We start from the raw sequence: 16,192 nt of genomic DNA on the forward strand, positions 1-16,192 counted from the left end.
TCCCCACGGCAGCCACTGTTACAAATATTCTATGTGTTTCTCTAAGGTCCTTTACAAATAGACAAACATGCGTCAAAAAGAACTTTTTAAAAAGTCCATTCCATAGGAATGGTATTTCAAAATGTTTGTATTCTTAACTCGACTTAGCACATTCAATGCTCTTCTTTTGAGGCCAAATAGTGCAGAATCTTCAGACTTGGGGTCAGACCCAATCACAAGAGTGAGATTTCAAAGGAGCCACGATAAAGGTGACACAATAAATAATTGTCCATTAAACTTTTTATAGGAAAGTCAGGAGAGAATAGAGTGTCCATGCAGTAAGTTCCAAGACTTGAGTCTGCTACCAATTAGACAGAAACAATTAAGTGACATAACTAGCTTGTGTTATGATGTATCATGTAAGGATATCAAAATATTTAGGTAGTTGTTTGGTCCACAATTGAATAGAATCTTAAAAAGAACCGATTATACAAAAGCATATCTAAATTGTTGCTTTCTTAATCATCCTAAAGTTTAGCGAGATCTGAAATACTGCCAGAGGCTGCCCAATTAATGTGTTTTGCCACCTTTGCTAAAATGTTATCAGTAATAAATAGTCTGAGACAAAATTCTCAAGAAAGAACACGTGATGTCAAAGAGTACAGTTCATATTAGCTTGTTACTTTTTTTTTTTTTTTTTTTGCGATACGCGGGCCTCTCACTGTTGTGGCCTCTCCCGTTGCGGAGCACAGGCTCCGGACACGCAGGCTCAGCGGCCATGGCTCACAGGCCCAGCCGCTCCGCGGCATATGGGATCTTCCCGGACCGGGGCACGAACCCGTGTCCCCTGCATCGGCAGGTGGACTCTCAACCACTGCGCCACCGGGGAAGCCCTAGCTTGTTACTTTTTAACCCAATGTATTTGGTATTTCCCATGGATAAAAAGCATTTCTCATGTTTATTTTCCAAATCTGCATTTGGGATCAGTTTGTAAGAAAAATGTCACCTTTGTCTTTTAGGCTCTTCTAACATATAGGAGTGACCCAACCATGAGAAAAATGTTGAATCATCTGTATTTCTATATCATGCCTGTGTTTAACGTTGATGGATACCATTTTAGCTGGACCAATGTAAGTCACTTTGCCTATCCAACTGAAAAAATCATGGAAAACAGTCCTGAAACAGGAAAGAACCTCGGTGGGCAGCTAGCCTAGTGCTTCCAGAGCTACAAAGGAGACTTCCACTCCCTTCCCCAGCATAGCAGCAACCTTTTGATTTCCTTTATATGTTCGGCTTTGTCTAAGATTTCATGTAAATAAAGATTTCTCCTTCCAAATAAATTGTGAAAACAATCACTAGTCCAGTCCAGCTCACTCAATTTTGCCTGTGAAGAAATAAGGGCAAGAGAAGGTAAGAGGAAAGTTTGTGGCAGAAATTGGACCATGAACCTGAGTCTCCGATGCTAATCCTGTCCTCTTCCCACTCCCTGGACTTTATTCCCAAGGGAACCCTCCCTCCCCCTCCATGCTGTGATTCATTCACTGACTGAGCTACTAAAACGCATGGGAATAACCTCTTAAGTGTTTTTTCTGCACCTCTTTTTTTCATTACATCTAGGATCGATTTTGGAGAAAAACAAGGTCAAGGAACTCAAGGTTTCGCTGCCGTGGAGTGGATGCCAATCGAAACTGGAGGGTGAAATGGTGCGGTAAGTTGGGGATTAATAGGGATTCAGATCCAAAGGTATCCATATCTTTCACTCTCAAAAATGATGAGCCCACTGGGACTCCAACGTAAGACTGATGTCTTTGGGTATGTGAAAACCTCCTACGTTGTACATTGTAGCTATAATTTGCAAAAGAAAATGAAAGCATTTTTATAAAAGTATGAAAGAATCAAGGATTTAAATCTGTCAACCCAATCCTGAAAATTTAAACACAGATGTAAAAGCAGAAAACTAAGGAATATTTGTCATTCAGAAACTAAAACATTTATGTGGTATAAATCCAGTGGAATGTATTCATCCTTTCACTGAGGGTAACACTGATCCCGCCTTCATCTGTCTAAGATGATCAGAGCTGCCAAATCCTTGTCTAGAACCTACCAACCTGCCAATCATACACTGATTGACCACTCACATGGCGAATGTATTTCCACTACATTCCGTGCTTCATAATAGTTACCTTTCAAGTAAGGAGAGGATGTCATTTTAAGGAAGGAAACTCTTGTGGCAAAATAAAGAAGCAGGTAGTAGCAAAAGAGAGAGAAACAGAAAATTAGCCATAGCTACATAGAAGATGGGTAGTATACCTCTCCCCATCTTGGGTTTTCGGCTGGGGCTCTTAAACAGAAAGACAGATTAACCAGAGAAAAATGGTTTATGAATGTGCACTGCACATGTCACATGGAAGAAACCTCATGAAAAGTAACTCAAAGTGGCAACTTAGAACACCAGCTTATATAGTGTCTTCAACAAAGAGCAATAAACTTGTAGAGAAATGATAGTACAAAGGAATACAGTTTTAGGTTTCCCAAGGCAGCCAACTGTGGGAAGGTAAATATATGAGAGCTAACTAATGCAGGAAGGTTTGTTTGCTGATTCCTGTGGTGCTGTCTCTGGGTTAAGAGTCTGTCTCCAGTAGGAGAATTTATGTCCTGTCTTTAGGCAGAAAAGGCGAGGGTGGAGAGAGCTTTTCCTGCATTTCCTGCTGCTTAATTGCCTGGGGCTCGAAATAATTTTTATGTCAAAGAGGCATATTTGGGGGTGACATATTCTGGTTTCCTTCACTAGTTATTGTACTTGGCAACAGCGGGGAGGGAAAGGAGAAGTGTTACCCACGTGCAGTTCTAAGGAGCTGCCCTTTCTCAGTGTCCTTCCTTAGCGCCCTCAAAGTATAACCGTTGTGTAACAGAAAGTCTTCTGTGAGTCTCTTAGAAATGAAGCCCAAGACAAAAGCCCTCCTTCTATGAGGCTTTGGTTCTGTACTCGATGCCGCTCTTCCCATCCCCACCAGCATCAGGTGGAATAACTGCGTGTGGCTGAGACTTCTTGCACAGAACCCTCCAGGCAACCTCTTGAATCAGTTAGAATTGGTAAATCAGAATATGGTAGAGCAGAAACAATATGGTTCTAGAATATGACAGATACATGGTTTCATTCTACCATTATTAGCTCAATGATTTGGAAGATTTTCTTCAATCTACCAAATTAATAATAATACCCAGCTCATAGGGTTCTTACGGAAATTAAAGGACTTTACATCTGTTTAATGACTGATTCAGTCCTAGCTCCAAAAAGGGGTCTACATCTCAGTGACCCAACCCTTCTCCCCCACCCTCCAGAAGAGTCAATTCACCTCTGAGCCTCAGGTCAGTTGTTTGTGAAGCTACCTCTTTCCTTCAGGAGAGGGTTGTGATGACGAGCCATGAGGTAAGCTTTGAGGTGTTTGCACTTATGAGAGAAGGAAAAGCATTGCATAAATACTATAAAGGGGTATTATTGATGGCTGTTTAGATTGAGAAATTTTTTTCTTCAGCCTGGACTGAGACAGCAAACTTGTTCAAATTAACTCCCTGATACCACTAACTTTTTAAAAATTCCCTTTTGTCCATCTCTGAGATGGGGCCATTTTGCATGCTCATAACGATGTGTCCCGTTTCACTAGCTGGCAGGTACCCACATCCATAGGTGTGTCACGGGCGTGATACCCACAATCACCTGAGTACCAGGAATGGTAACTGAGCTGAGTCATACTAGCAGGCCAGCCAGCTCTGCCGGTGTAAAGCTACACTCTTGTTTACATACGGTTACAAAGTAGTGGCTTGCTTCCCTCTGTTCTTCCTTTCCCCAGCCTGTTTCCTTCATACATATACCTTCTTTGATTTCTTAGTTCCAAACTGTGGTCCCAACTGGAATTCCTTTGATTCTCCCCATTTATGAATCATCCTGATTCTTCCTGTGAGTCAGCACTCAAGATGAACAGGGGATTTTTGTCAAATGTCAGTTGCAAAAATGACCTTGATAGACCGTTGTAAATGATGTAGGAATGCAGACTGCCTGGCTAGGCCCATCTCCTTCCCCACAAGGTCTCCTAAATAGATTCAGCTGACCTGACAGGCAGGCAGCTGTGACTCCCTCCCTCACAGCATCAAATCCATCTCCCCACAGCTATTTGCCTGGTTAAGGGGACAGTGAACCTCACTGAGGGAACCACTCTCAGATCAAGGGTATTGAAGTAAATGAAATCCCTAAGTGAACCTCCAAACATCCATAATATAATTGATATAGAAATGCCCAGGACCACTGAAAACACTATAGAGTCAACACTGAACTGACAAAAACAAATGTTTCTTTCTCTGAAATTGGTGAGTCTCAGACTTAAAGAGGAGATCATGAAACTGCTTTTAATCATGAAATCGTCTGAGGACTCGCATATGACAGCGTGAAGATTTAGTGCATTCAATGTGGAGTAGGCAGACAGCTTAGAGCACACACATGGAAACAGGAACATTTTTCCAATACTTCAGCGCTCCCCCTGGGAGCTTTCAGGCCATGAAATACATATTAGTGCTCTGAAAGCCCAGCAGAGGGACTCAACAAGTCAGAGTAGTGGTGGGAACCAAGAATAGATAGATAAATGTCATTCATTTACCAAAGTTAATTGAGCACATACTCTCTGCTAGACCCTGTATTGCTGTTTCTTCCTTCCTCTGTGCACTCTTTTTAGAGGGCACTGTGAGCACAGATTTTTCCAAATTGGAATAAATCAAAGAGAAAAGCAAAGGGTTTGGATGACATTCGTACTAAGCTTCAACCTGTGAATAAGTCAAGTGTTGCCTGAATGTAAATTACTATTAGGACAACCTACACCTGCGAGAACATGTTTGCAAATCATATATTCTGATAAGGGACTCAGAATATCAAAAGAACTCTTACAACACCACAATAAAAGGGCAACCCAATTTTAAATGCACACATGATTTGAAAAGACATTTCTCCAAAGAAGATATACAAATGGGAATAAGCACATAAAAAGTCGCTCAACATCATTAGCCATCAGGAAAATGCACATCAAGAAACCACTTCACACCCACTAAGTGGCTATAATCAAAAAGACAGACGACAGCAAGTGTTAGTGAGGGTGTGGGAAAAATTGGAACACTCATACTTGCTGCCGGGAATGTAAAATGATGTGACCACTTCGGAAAAATGTTTAATAGTTCCTCAAAAGTTAAACAAAGAGTTACCACGTGACCTAGCAATTCTATTCCTAGGCATAAACCCACAAGAAATGAAAACGTGTCCATACAATACTTGTACATGGACGTTTATAGCAGCATTACTAATAGCCAAAAAGTATAAAAAACCCAAATGGCTATCGACTGATGAACAGATAAATGAAATATGGTATATCCATACAATAGAATATTATTTGGTCACAGAAAAAGAATTAAGTACTGATATATGCTGCAACATGGATGAACCTTGAAAATACGCTAAGTGAAATAAGTCAGTCACAAAATAACAAATATTGTATGATTCTATTTATATAAAATGTCCAGAATAGGCAAATCCAGAGACAGAGTAGATGAGTGGTTGCCAAGGGCAAGGGAGACGGAGTAGTGAATGCTAATGGGTAAGGGGGTTTCTCTGGGGAGTGATGAAAATGTTTTTTAATTAGATAGTGGTGATGATCGTGAATACACTAAAATTCACTTAATTGTACACTTCAAAAGAGTGAATTTTATGGGATGTAATTATAGCTCAATAAAACTGTTATAAAGAATTTTAATTACCATTTAGGACCAAATTAGGCATTTACTAAAATACAACTACTCTTTTTAGAACACTCAATTACCTAATATTGTAAATTATATGTAATATGGAGAAAACCATATTTTTGGGGAGCCCAATCACATATGCCCCTCTCCACATATGCCCTTCTCCTCTCAGTACCCCCTCACTCTATCAAAATAAGAGGGGTCTGTTTCGGTTGGGCAGATATTTTGCTAGATCCCCTGAGATGAAAAGGGAAACTACTACCTAGTGATTGTTTCCAGCCAATGCCTGTGAAAGTACAAGAGAAGTTCACGGCCTGCTTTCCAGTGAAAAAGGAAAGTTCCTCCAGAGGAGAGGAGAGTTCCTCCAGCGGAGAGGAGAGTTCCTCCAGCTGAAGGGCTTTAGTTTTTAGAGAGCTATTCTAGCTAAGAACCTGGGCTGATTTGCTATAAAGATATAGGGAATTTCAGAGAACTGGGGGCGAGGAGAGGGAAAGAAAACAGAGGTAATGTTGCTAGGATATCTAGAAAGGGATTTGGAATTCCAGGATGTCTAGGGAGGATTTTAATTAACTTTTGCTGTGAAGTATGTAAATTCTCTTCAGTATGTATTCCATAACCAGCACCGCTGTTCATATTCGGTACAAGCTACTTACTTACTAAGGCTTTGTGGAATTGGGTCTGCTATTTGGGGCTATGAGGAAGTGCTGAGTCTGGCCTCCAGGTAAGCTCAGGGAGAGACCTGTTCCACATCGAATTTCCAGAGGCATGGAACTCACAACAGGAGTGCAAGTGAATTTACATCATCAGAGATTCACCGACAAGAGTTGGCTAACTTTGGGCTCAGAGTGATGAATTAAACATCAACTACATGGTCAAACTAGATCCTTAAGATCCCCGTCACCTCTGCTAAGGGTGATTCTAACATGTTACACGTAAACCCAGTTTTAAATTAAAACAAATGCATTGAGCACCTTCATTCTTTCCAGGATAGAAGATCACAAGGCTAAACTGCAAATCCCTCTAAGACTTCAAGAAAATACAAAAACTTTCATTTTCTTCTCTCGTGATTCAAACACATATTTTCAAGCTAATCCCCCACTAAAAAGAGCTATTTTATTTTATCTTTTGTAAAATCACTTTTAAATCCAATTTTTCCTAACCCAGATACTGATTATATGCAAAACTCACTTCATCTCCCTGTTTTATAGTTCATGTTTCTTGTGCAAAACACACCCAATGCTTTTTAAACTGAGCTTTTTGTAACCACAGATTAAATAATGTTTGGTATTGATTGTGTGGGTATATGTGTACCCAAAATGATATATTGTTTTATTTCTCTGATCATTCTTCTGGGTAAATATGTAAGAATTTACATGTGAATAATATCTTTATTTATAACATCTATTCCAACATCATGAACAAATATCTTTGTTGAAGCTTTTGAAAATGATGTTACAAAGTTTAAAAACCTTGTACAAATAGCTCATCTTCAAAAATCACTGAAGTAAGTAATACAGGAAAATGATATTTTTGAAGCGAGGCATGATGGATATGACAGAATTACTCCCTTGGCTCCTGGGACACTGAGCTCCTGGATTTTCATTTGGCAATGATTTTTAAGTCCAGTAATTTTATTGTACCTGTTTCAGCAGGTAGCCCTCCCATGCTGCTAAGTCTGTAGGAGACCTCTAGTCTTACGCTGGACACGCGAGTAAGGATTCTAAAGCTTTTATCAACTAATTCTTCTTCCCTTACGCTGGTCGCTCTTCAGCATTATTGGATTTCTGAGTTCACCAAAAACAAACTACATCTCTCTGATCATTTTCCTCCAGCTGTATCATTTGCATTTGACAAGTCATATAATTTTTTTATTTTCATAAATTTCATGCGTATCTAATTGCTTTGAATGTTTTGGTCCTTGTTACTGTTTTTAACTTCACATAAGCACTACTGCATTACTATCTTCCTTCTGGATCACTAATGTTAAATACTTTCCTGTTTCAGATTCCCACTTCCTTTCAATCTACATGCTTATTTTTAATCAAAACTCCTTTTGAAGTAACTTTTCTATTCCTAAAGCAATCTCTTTTGAATGCTATTCTTACATGCAGAAATAAGAAGAGTGATATTCTTTTTATCTACCACTTTTTATAATCGTTTGAAAAGCTGTGATGTGCTGAATAATGACATGAGACACACGGGCAGTCACCTTGCCTTCACACTGTCTTCTAGTATAGCATTTCCCAAATTACACAAACCACACAAAACCACAGCATTCCCCAAGCCACACAAAATCCTAGTGAACTTCAGAACCCTAGTGGTCAGGAGAAATTATTAGGTGCCCCCCAAAATAATTATCTTCATCTATTCGGGCTGCTATAACAAAATACAGTTGACCCTTGAACAACATGGGGGTTAGGGGTGCCGACCTTCCGCACAGCTGAAAGTCTGAGTATGACATATAGTCTGCCCTCTGTATCTGTGCTTCCTCCAGATCAGAGGTTCTGCATCAGGGGACTCAGCCAACCAGGGATCATGTAGTGCTGTAGTATTTACTATTGAAAAACATCCACATATAAGTGAACCCATGCAGTTCAAAACCTGTGTTGCTCAAGGGTCAACTGTACAAGAGTCTGACTGGCTTATAAAAAACAAACATTTATTTCTCACAGTTCTGAAGGCTGGGAAGTGCAGGATCATGGTGCCAGCAGATTCAGTGTTTAGTGAGGGCTTCCTGGTTCATAGGTAATGCCTTCTCACTGTGTTCTCACTTGATGGAAGGTGCTAGGGAGCTCTCTGGGGTCTCTTTGATAAGGTCACTAATCTCATTCATGAGAGCTCCACCCTCATGCCCTAATTACCTCCCAAAGGCCCCACCTCCTAACACCATCACATTGGGCATTAGGATTTCAACATAAGAATTTGGTGGGGGGGGGTGGGGTGGCACGGGACACAAACATTTAAACCATAGCAATAACTGATACTAATGATGGTAGTATTTTTAAGTTGTAAGAAAAAAAGATTTTTTTTCACAACCTAAGAAAAAATACCAAATACATTTTATATAGTTGTCATCTCAGAGGTTATCAGATGAGTAACTAAATTCATTCATTAATGTATGCAACTACTATTTTCTGAGCTGGTTACTGGGAAAACAGCAGGAAACAAAAAGTCAGTTGTCATACATGCTATGAAGAAAAATATAATGCCAGGAAAGTAATAAAGAGTGACATGGTGGGGGCAGGTTAACTGTTTTAGGTGGCATAGGGAAGACGATCTCATCTGATAAGATGAGACTTGAGAGTGAAGGAGGTCTGGGGAAAGAGCAGGTAGAACGAACAATAGTGTAAAGGATTGAGTTGCGAGCATTGGTGAGTTTAAGGAAGAGCAAGGAGGGCTGCATGGCTGGAACTGAGTGAGGGAGGAAGGAGGAGGGAGGAGAGAAGGGTAGGAGATGGCGTCAGAGAAGTAGCCAGAAGGAAGCTGATATAGGTCCAGCACCTTAGGAAGGACTTCGGGTTTTGCTCTGCATGGGATGGGAAATCACCAGAGAGTTTTGAATTGAGAAGTGATATGACCTAATGAACTTTTTAAGGTAATCATTCTGGCTCTGCTAAATGGATTGTTGAGGACAGATATTTGGATTCAAATTATACTTTCCCATTTGAAAGCACTGATTTCAAAATATAATAAAGAGTCTAACCTAAGAAAATTATTCTCATCTTTAGACAACCATGGCATATACCACAATGAATTCTAAATGTTAATGTATCTTTATTATATAAAGAACTGTTTGTTTTGTAAAAGGAACCAAAGTAAAGATAAGCAACTATATGAGAAAAAAAATACATTTGCAGTAAAGCATAGAAAGTTTTACTAGCATTTTTATATATATACTTCAGAATCGAACATTACATAATAAAAATAATTTTAAGAGTCCACGGAAAATGTAAAGAAAAACTCCAAGGCTCTAGAAGTTGAAATTTTAAAAACAGTCATAATTCATGAAAATAAAGCAATATGATAAAGTGGGCAACCTCCTAGTAATCAAAGAACAATATTAAAATAAAACAAGGTAACATTTCATCTATTAAATTATTCCCAAAAATGTTTGATGTGATAACCTAATCTGGAAGCAATGGTAAAATTGGGAGAGCGTGTACCTCTGGGGGCATTAAAAAGCGGTTTGACAGCACATCAAAAATGCCCTTCATTCCTCCATTCATTCAAAAAAAGTTAAAAGGTACCACATGCATTCTATTTGTCACACTAGGCTAGGCACTTGGCAAGCAGAGACAAATTCAACAGTTTCCCTGTCCTCATGGTGTTTAAAAATCATTGAGTAGGTGAAGAGAAGGATGAGAAAGAAGAAAGGAAGGGAAAGAAAAAAAGGAACAGAATGTTATAGATACTACGTAGAAATACATATGGTATAGAGAGAGATATATACATATAAAGATGGTCCCCAACTTATGATGGTTCAACTTACAATTTTTTCAACCTTATGATGGTGCAAAAGCAATACACATTCAGTAGAAGACATACTTCGAATTTTGATCTTTTCACAGGCCAGTGATATGCAGTACAATACTCTCCTGTGATGCTGGGCAGTGGCAGTGAGTCCCAGTCAGCCACGCAACAACTGATACACTTGCAACCATTCTGTACCCAGAAAACCACTCAGTTTTTCACTTTCAGTATAGTATTCAATAAATTACATGAGATCTTCAATACTTAGATGATTTTACCCAACTGCAGGGTAATGTAAATGTTCTGAGCACATTCGAGGTAGGCTAAACTAAGCAAGCCATCATGCCCTGTAGTTTAAGTGTATTAAATGCATTTTCAACTTAACGATATTTTCAACTTATGATGGGTTTATCTGGATGTAACCTCGCTGAAGTCCGGGAAGATCTGTATAGACATGGTACAGTGGGGCTATAGAGGAAGAAGGAACCAGTTCTATTTGATAAAGTCAGAAAAGTCTTCACAGAAGTGATAATAGCAGATTTGAATATTAAAACTATAGCTGTCATCAGGTCGACTGAACTGTGGGGCAGAAGGTAAACAGAGCAAGGACTGAGAGTCATAAGGGCACTCCTGGTAGGGGAAACAGGTATGTTCTTGAGGAGAACATGCAGCATGAAACAGACTGGGTGTTGTGAGGACAGCAGGTGGCCCTGTGCGGCTGGAACACAGGATGGCTGGAAGGACCCGTGAGAGATGAGACAGGAGGAGGTCCCAGCGTATAGTTCATTAAGGACAGGCTGAGATACAGTGCTCTGCTGGGCTCTCTGGATTTTATTCTAAAAGGCGTGCCTTTCAAACTGAACTGAGGTTATATGTATATGGTATCACGTCCTAGAAAAATTCACAAAAAGCCATAGCACACCTTCAGGGCATATCAATTTCATTTCAAGATTTCAGAAGGAGAATTCATATTTTATGTTAGAACAAGCACAAATACATACTTAAGTAGACCAGACAACTCACATGAATTTTTAAAGTAAAATAAAGATTTCAAAGACGTTATGGACTTATAGTCTATGTTGACTTTGCCTCTCAGGAGTATTTTGATAGAAAAGTTTGACCAACACTGGATAATTGGGGGCCTCTCAAGGGAAGGATCACTGCGAGCTTCTAAAGCTGGGAAGAAAATGACTGACCTCCGAGTGTCATTTGCAGGAGTGTCAGGCAAAGGACCGGTTAGTAAACTATAGCAGGACGCTCATCCAGGAGGGAGTGGCAAGAGTGGAGAGGAAAGGCACATACAAGAAATGTGGAAACAGCAGCATTCACTGGACTCCAGTGAGAGGTAGACGATGAAGTGAGACAGGAGTCTAGGATGATTTCATGTCTGGCTGGAGTGTCTGACTGGTGGGTAGAGGTGTCATCTACTAAGAGGTAAGGATTTGGTGGAAAATATGAGTCCAGTTTGGAGCAACGGATCTGAAGTGCTTGTGGAAATCTAGGGAAAGATGTACAGCAGGTAGCTGGGTACAGGCTTGGAGTATTGAAAAGGGTCTAGTCTGAACATATAGGCTTGTGGGTCCTTAGCACATCGAGAGTAATTGAAGCTTCGGGGACAGATCAGATCAGTACACATGAACAGTGAAAAGAGAAGCAAGTCAAAGCAGAACCTTAAGCCTGTGCATACCCTTTAGTCTCAGGATTCCATTTTGAAAACACATTATAAGGAAACAGAAAAAGTTGCTGACCACAATGTGATTTATAACAATAAAAGATTGAAAACAACCCAAAATTGAACAACAGGGCAATGGTTAAATACATTAATATATACCCATTTGGTGAAATTTTAGGAAGCCATAAAAATGGATTAAAAAGTTCATTTAAAAATAACAAGAAGGGAATTCCCCGGCAGTCCAGTGATTAAGACTCAGTGCTTTCACTGCCGAGGTTGTGGGTTCGATTCCTAGTTGGGGATCTAAGATCCCACAAGCTGCATGGTACGGCCAAAAATTTTTTTTTAATTTTTAATAAAATAAAAATAACAAAAAGCTTATAATATAGTATTGAGTCTGATTCTGGTTATATAATTATTTTTTCACTGTGATTACAATTCTATAAAACATAATGACGATTCCATATGTACATGTGACAGATGTGTGTATGATATATATACATTTACATACTAACACAAGGGGAAAAAAGACTGGAAGAAAATATACCAGAATGCTGGGATTAGAGGACTAATGTTGTTTTTTCCTTCTTTTAAATGTTTTCTAAATTTAAATTTTAGAATTCCACTTTAAGGAATAAATTTGCCTTTAATAATGTATATTCTGTATTTATTTCTCCATACAACCTGCAAGTGATTAGCCAAATGACCAATTAAGCGACATGATTTTTTTAAAAGATGCATATATTGAAATGAATCACAGAGATAAGTGCCATTTAAATATACGATCTTATCACCACTATGAGACTTTAAATAAGGCCATCCTATTATATCGCTGAGAATTTAACAAAACTCATTAGAGGCACAGAAGTTATTCAACAAATTTATTGAGCACCTACTATACGTCAGTACTCTGTTTGGACGCTATTTTGGAATAATTTTTTCTTCAGATCAAGGAAACAGTTTCCAGTTTTCTTCAAATGTATTTTTCTCTACTTATCTGTGTTCAAATGACACTTTAAATAAAAACAGCTTTTCTGGGACTTCCCTGCTGGTGCAGTGGTTAAGAATCCACCTGCCAATGCAGGGGACCCAGGTTCGATCCCTGGTGCAGGAAGATCTCAGATGCCGTGGAGTAACTAAGCCCATGGGCCACAACTACAGAGCCTGCACTCTAGAGCCCGTGAGCCACAACTACTGCGCCCACGTGCCTAGAGCCTGTGCTCCGCAACAAGAGAAGCCACTGCAATGAGAAGCCTGCTCATCGTGACGAAGAGTAGCCCCCGCTCACCACAACTAGAGAAAACCCAAGCACAGCAAGGAAGACCCAATGCAGCCAAATATTAAAAAAAAAAATTTAAAAACACCTTTTCTGACCATCCAACTTAGACCCATTGACCCATTCTTATAATTTTATTATACATCACAGTTCTCTGTGTTAAAAGATATAGAAAGAGAATAAAATTTGAAGGCTATAGGAAGACAGGCAATATTATACATTCCTGTTAAGAATGTGAATGGGTACAACTTCTGTGGAAGGGTATTTGGCAATGTCTACCAAAAAAAAAAATGTATGTGTGTGTGTGTGTGTGTGTGTGTATATATATATATATATATACATATATTCACATCCTTTTGACTGAGTAATTAATTCTCCTTTTAGGAATTTATCTTATGGCTATACTCACATGTGTGGAAAATAACATATATACAAGGATATTCATTGCGGCACTCTTTCTCATAAGAGATTAGAAGCATCAAATGTCCATCAACAAAGGACTAGTTAAGTAAATTAGACTACAGTTATATAGTGAGATAGAAGTAATCAGAATTAGACAGCTATTTTATGGACTAATATGGAAAAATCTCTAGGACTTTACAAGCACACACACAGTTGAACAGAGTAAGGTTTTAGATTAACATGTATAAAGAATACTGCTATTTGTGTAAGAAAGGTTTTTTTCACAAATGGGTATGATAACTCTGACTTTTTGCTTATAAATGCATAGACTAACCCTGGAACAGTACAAGAAAGTAGTAAAAGTGATTGCCTCTGGGGAAAAGAAAATGAATGGCTAGACAGATGAAGGAGGGAGCACTTGACAGGGCATAACCATGTACATCCACTGGCCATTCAAAAAAAGCTAAAAACAGTACAAATAAGTCAACATTCTTTTCTAAAAAACTAAAAATAAAATTTTAACTAAAATCAAGCTCTAAATGCACTACCACCATTCAAGCCACTGCATGTTAGTATTTGTTACTTAGCTTCACTAGTTATTATTAGTAAAACATGGGTGAGTGGGACCAAAAGGCAGCAGTTCACGGGCCTATAAAGAAATCATATCTTACTCCTTCCACCACCACTCCTCACGGCCTCCACTCACCTTGCCACCAAACGGGGTGGAGAATAACAAGTCACATATTATCTACTCTAACAAAAACCAAATGCATCGCCCTTTATCCCTCTGGCCTTCGCTATCATCTCTTTTGATATCGCCCTAGAGGTGTTGACTATGAAATAGATTGAGAGAAAAAAAGTTTTACTTTGATTCAAAACATTTTACAAACATGTATTGTTTTACTATGTAGAGAAATAGAAAGTGTACATCAGCAAAAATATTTTAATTAATGTGACATTTTAATTCACGTGACATATTTCATTAGAATACAATATCTGTTTTCTTATACTGGCATCTATTTAAAATGAGGTTCCAGCATGCCATTATAGGCTATGTAATTCTGAGAGAGAGATTCCAGAATGGGCTTCCAGCAAGTTCCATAGCAAAAAATAGCACTAATTCATCTCATTCACTACCCCTAGATTGGAAAGGACCATGGGCAACAATCAAAGACAAAGCAGTAATATTATTTAAAACCATTGATTCCCTTTTTGTTTATTCTCATTCTCGGGTATATTCTTATCCTCAGGTATAATTTAATTTGCACATATTTAAGGGTACGCCGGAAAGCTAGAAAACAACATTGTTGTTCAGGCTCTTGTGCAATCTCTTACCTTCTATTATAGCCTTAAATTATAATAAAACTGACCTTAAAATATAGAACACAAATGGTACTTTAATGTGATAGACTAGGAGGGACCTTCCTATAGAGCAGGTTGATTCACTCAGTAAACATTTATTGAGCTCCTGCTATGGCTGATAGGCAAATAGGAATACTATCCAGTTCTTGTTCTTCAGAACCAGTGGTCGGTGAGGGAGACTGGCAGGTAAACAACCAGCTGTGATTCGAGGCCGAGTGAAAGCTGAAAGATAGAGGAATGAGTGTCACCCTCACAGAGGAGAGAGGGAAGAGAAATTCTGACTGGCGTGAGATGGGAAAGCTGCAGACAAGTGACTTTTGTGTTGAGCCTTCCAGGTGTGGAAGGACTTTGATAGGTTTCAAGAGAGGAGCTGGACAGTCCAAGCTGAAGGAAGGACAGGAACAAAGGCAAAGAGGTGTGGGAGGGATGAGGAAGCAGCAACTGGTGAGTGAGGGCTAGGGCTGGGGCTGCTCATGGTGTCTGCAGGAGAGAACATGAGTCTAAAAACGTTCAGTCAGCCAGGGCTTGGACACCATGCTGAGGGGTGGGCACTAGTGGTGTTGCCCATGAGGAGCCAATGAGAGCTGGGGGGGTGGGGGGGAGCTGGGCAGAATAACATGATCTATTTGTGTTTTAGAAAAGCGCTCTGATGGCAGTAAGAAGGATGGATTAAAGTGTGTGGTGGCAGGGAGACCAGTTGAGAGGCCATGGTGTTGTCCAGGTGAGAGATGAGGAACATCAAAATTAGGATAGAGACAGAGAGGAGAGAAAGACAACACTGGAAAGGTAGAGGGATGAAACATGGTGACTGACTGGAGGAGGGATGGGGACACTGTGGAGTTAAAGACTCAGATCTTTAGCCAGAAAGATAATTCCCCCATACATCCAGTTAAAGGGCTTTGACCCCAAAACCAAAGAATTATCAATAGAGAGAAAAGAGAAGAAAAATTTTCTGGAGGCATCCTCTAGTCTGAATCATATTAATAAATTGATTAATTTACTTAAGAAATATTTCTAAGGGCAGTATGGTAGGCATAGGAGATACAAACAAGAAAAACACATGATTCTTGCCCTCAAGAAGACTGACGGTTTAAATCTTGAGAAAGAAGAACAGAGCTGGAGGAATCATGCTCCCTGACTTCAGACTATACTACCAAGCTACAGTAATCAAAACGATATGTACTCCCACAAAAACAGATACATAGATCAATGGAACAGAATAGAATCCAGAAGTAAACCTACACACCTAT

At 39.3% G+C, this 16,192-nt stretch overlaps 1 protein-coding gene across 1 annotated transcript in view; it reads left to right on the forward strand.

The window, feature by feature from the left end:
- The window catches only part of CPA6 (carboxypeptidase A6), a 259,464-nt gene that overhangs the window by 215,649 nt on the left and 27,623 nt on the right, over positions 1-16,192 (forward strand). Inside the window, exons 7-8 of the mRNA XM_067711246.1 lie at positions 999-1,109; positions 1,597-1,687. Coding sequence (XP_067567347.1) covers positions 999-1,109; positions 1,597-1,687 — 202 coding nt within the window. The remainder of the gene's footprint in view (positions 1-998; positions 1,110-1,596; positions 1,688-16,192) is intronic.

This window comes from Pseudorca crassidens, chromosome 17 (assembly GCF_039906515.1).
Source record: "Pseudorca crassidens isolate mPseCra1 chromosome 17, mPseCra1.hap1, whole genome shotgun sequence".
NCBI classification, from domain to species: Eukaryota; Metazoa; Chordata; class Mammalia; order Artiodactyla; family Delphinidae; genus Pseudorca; species Pseudorca crassidens.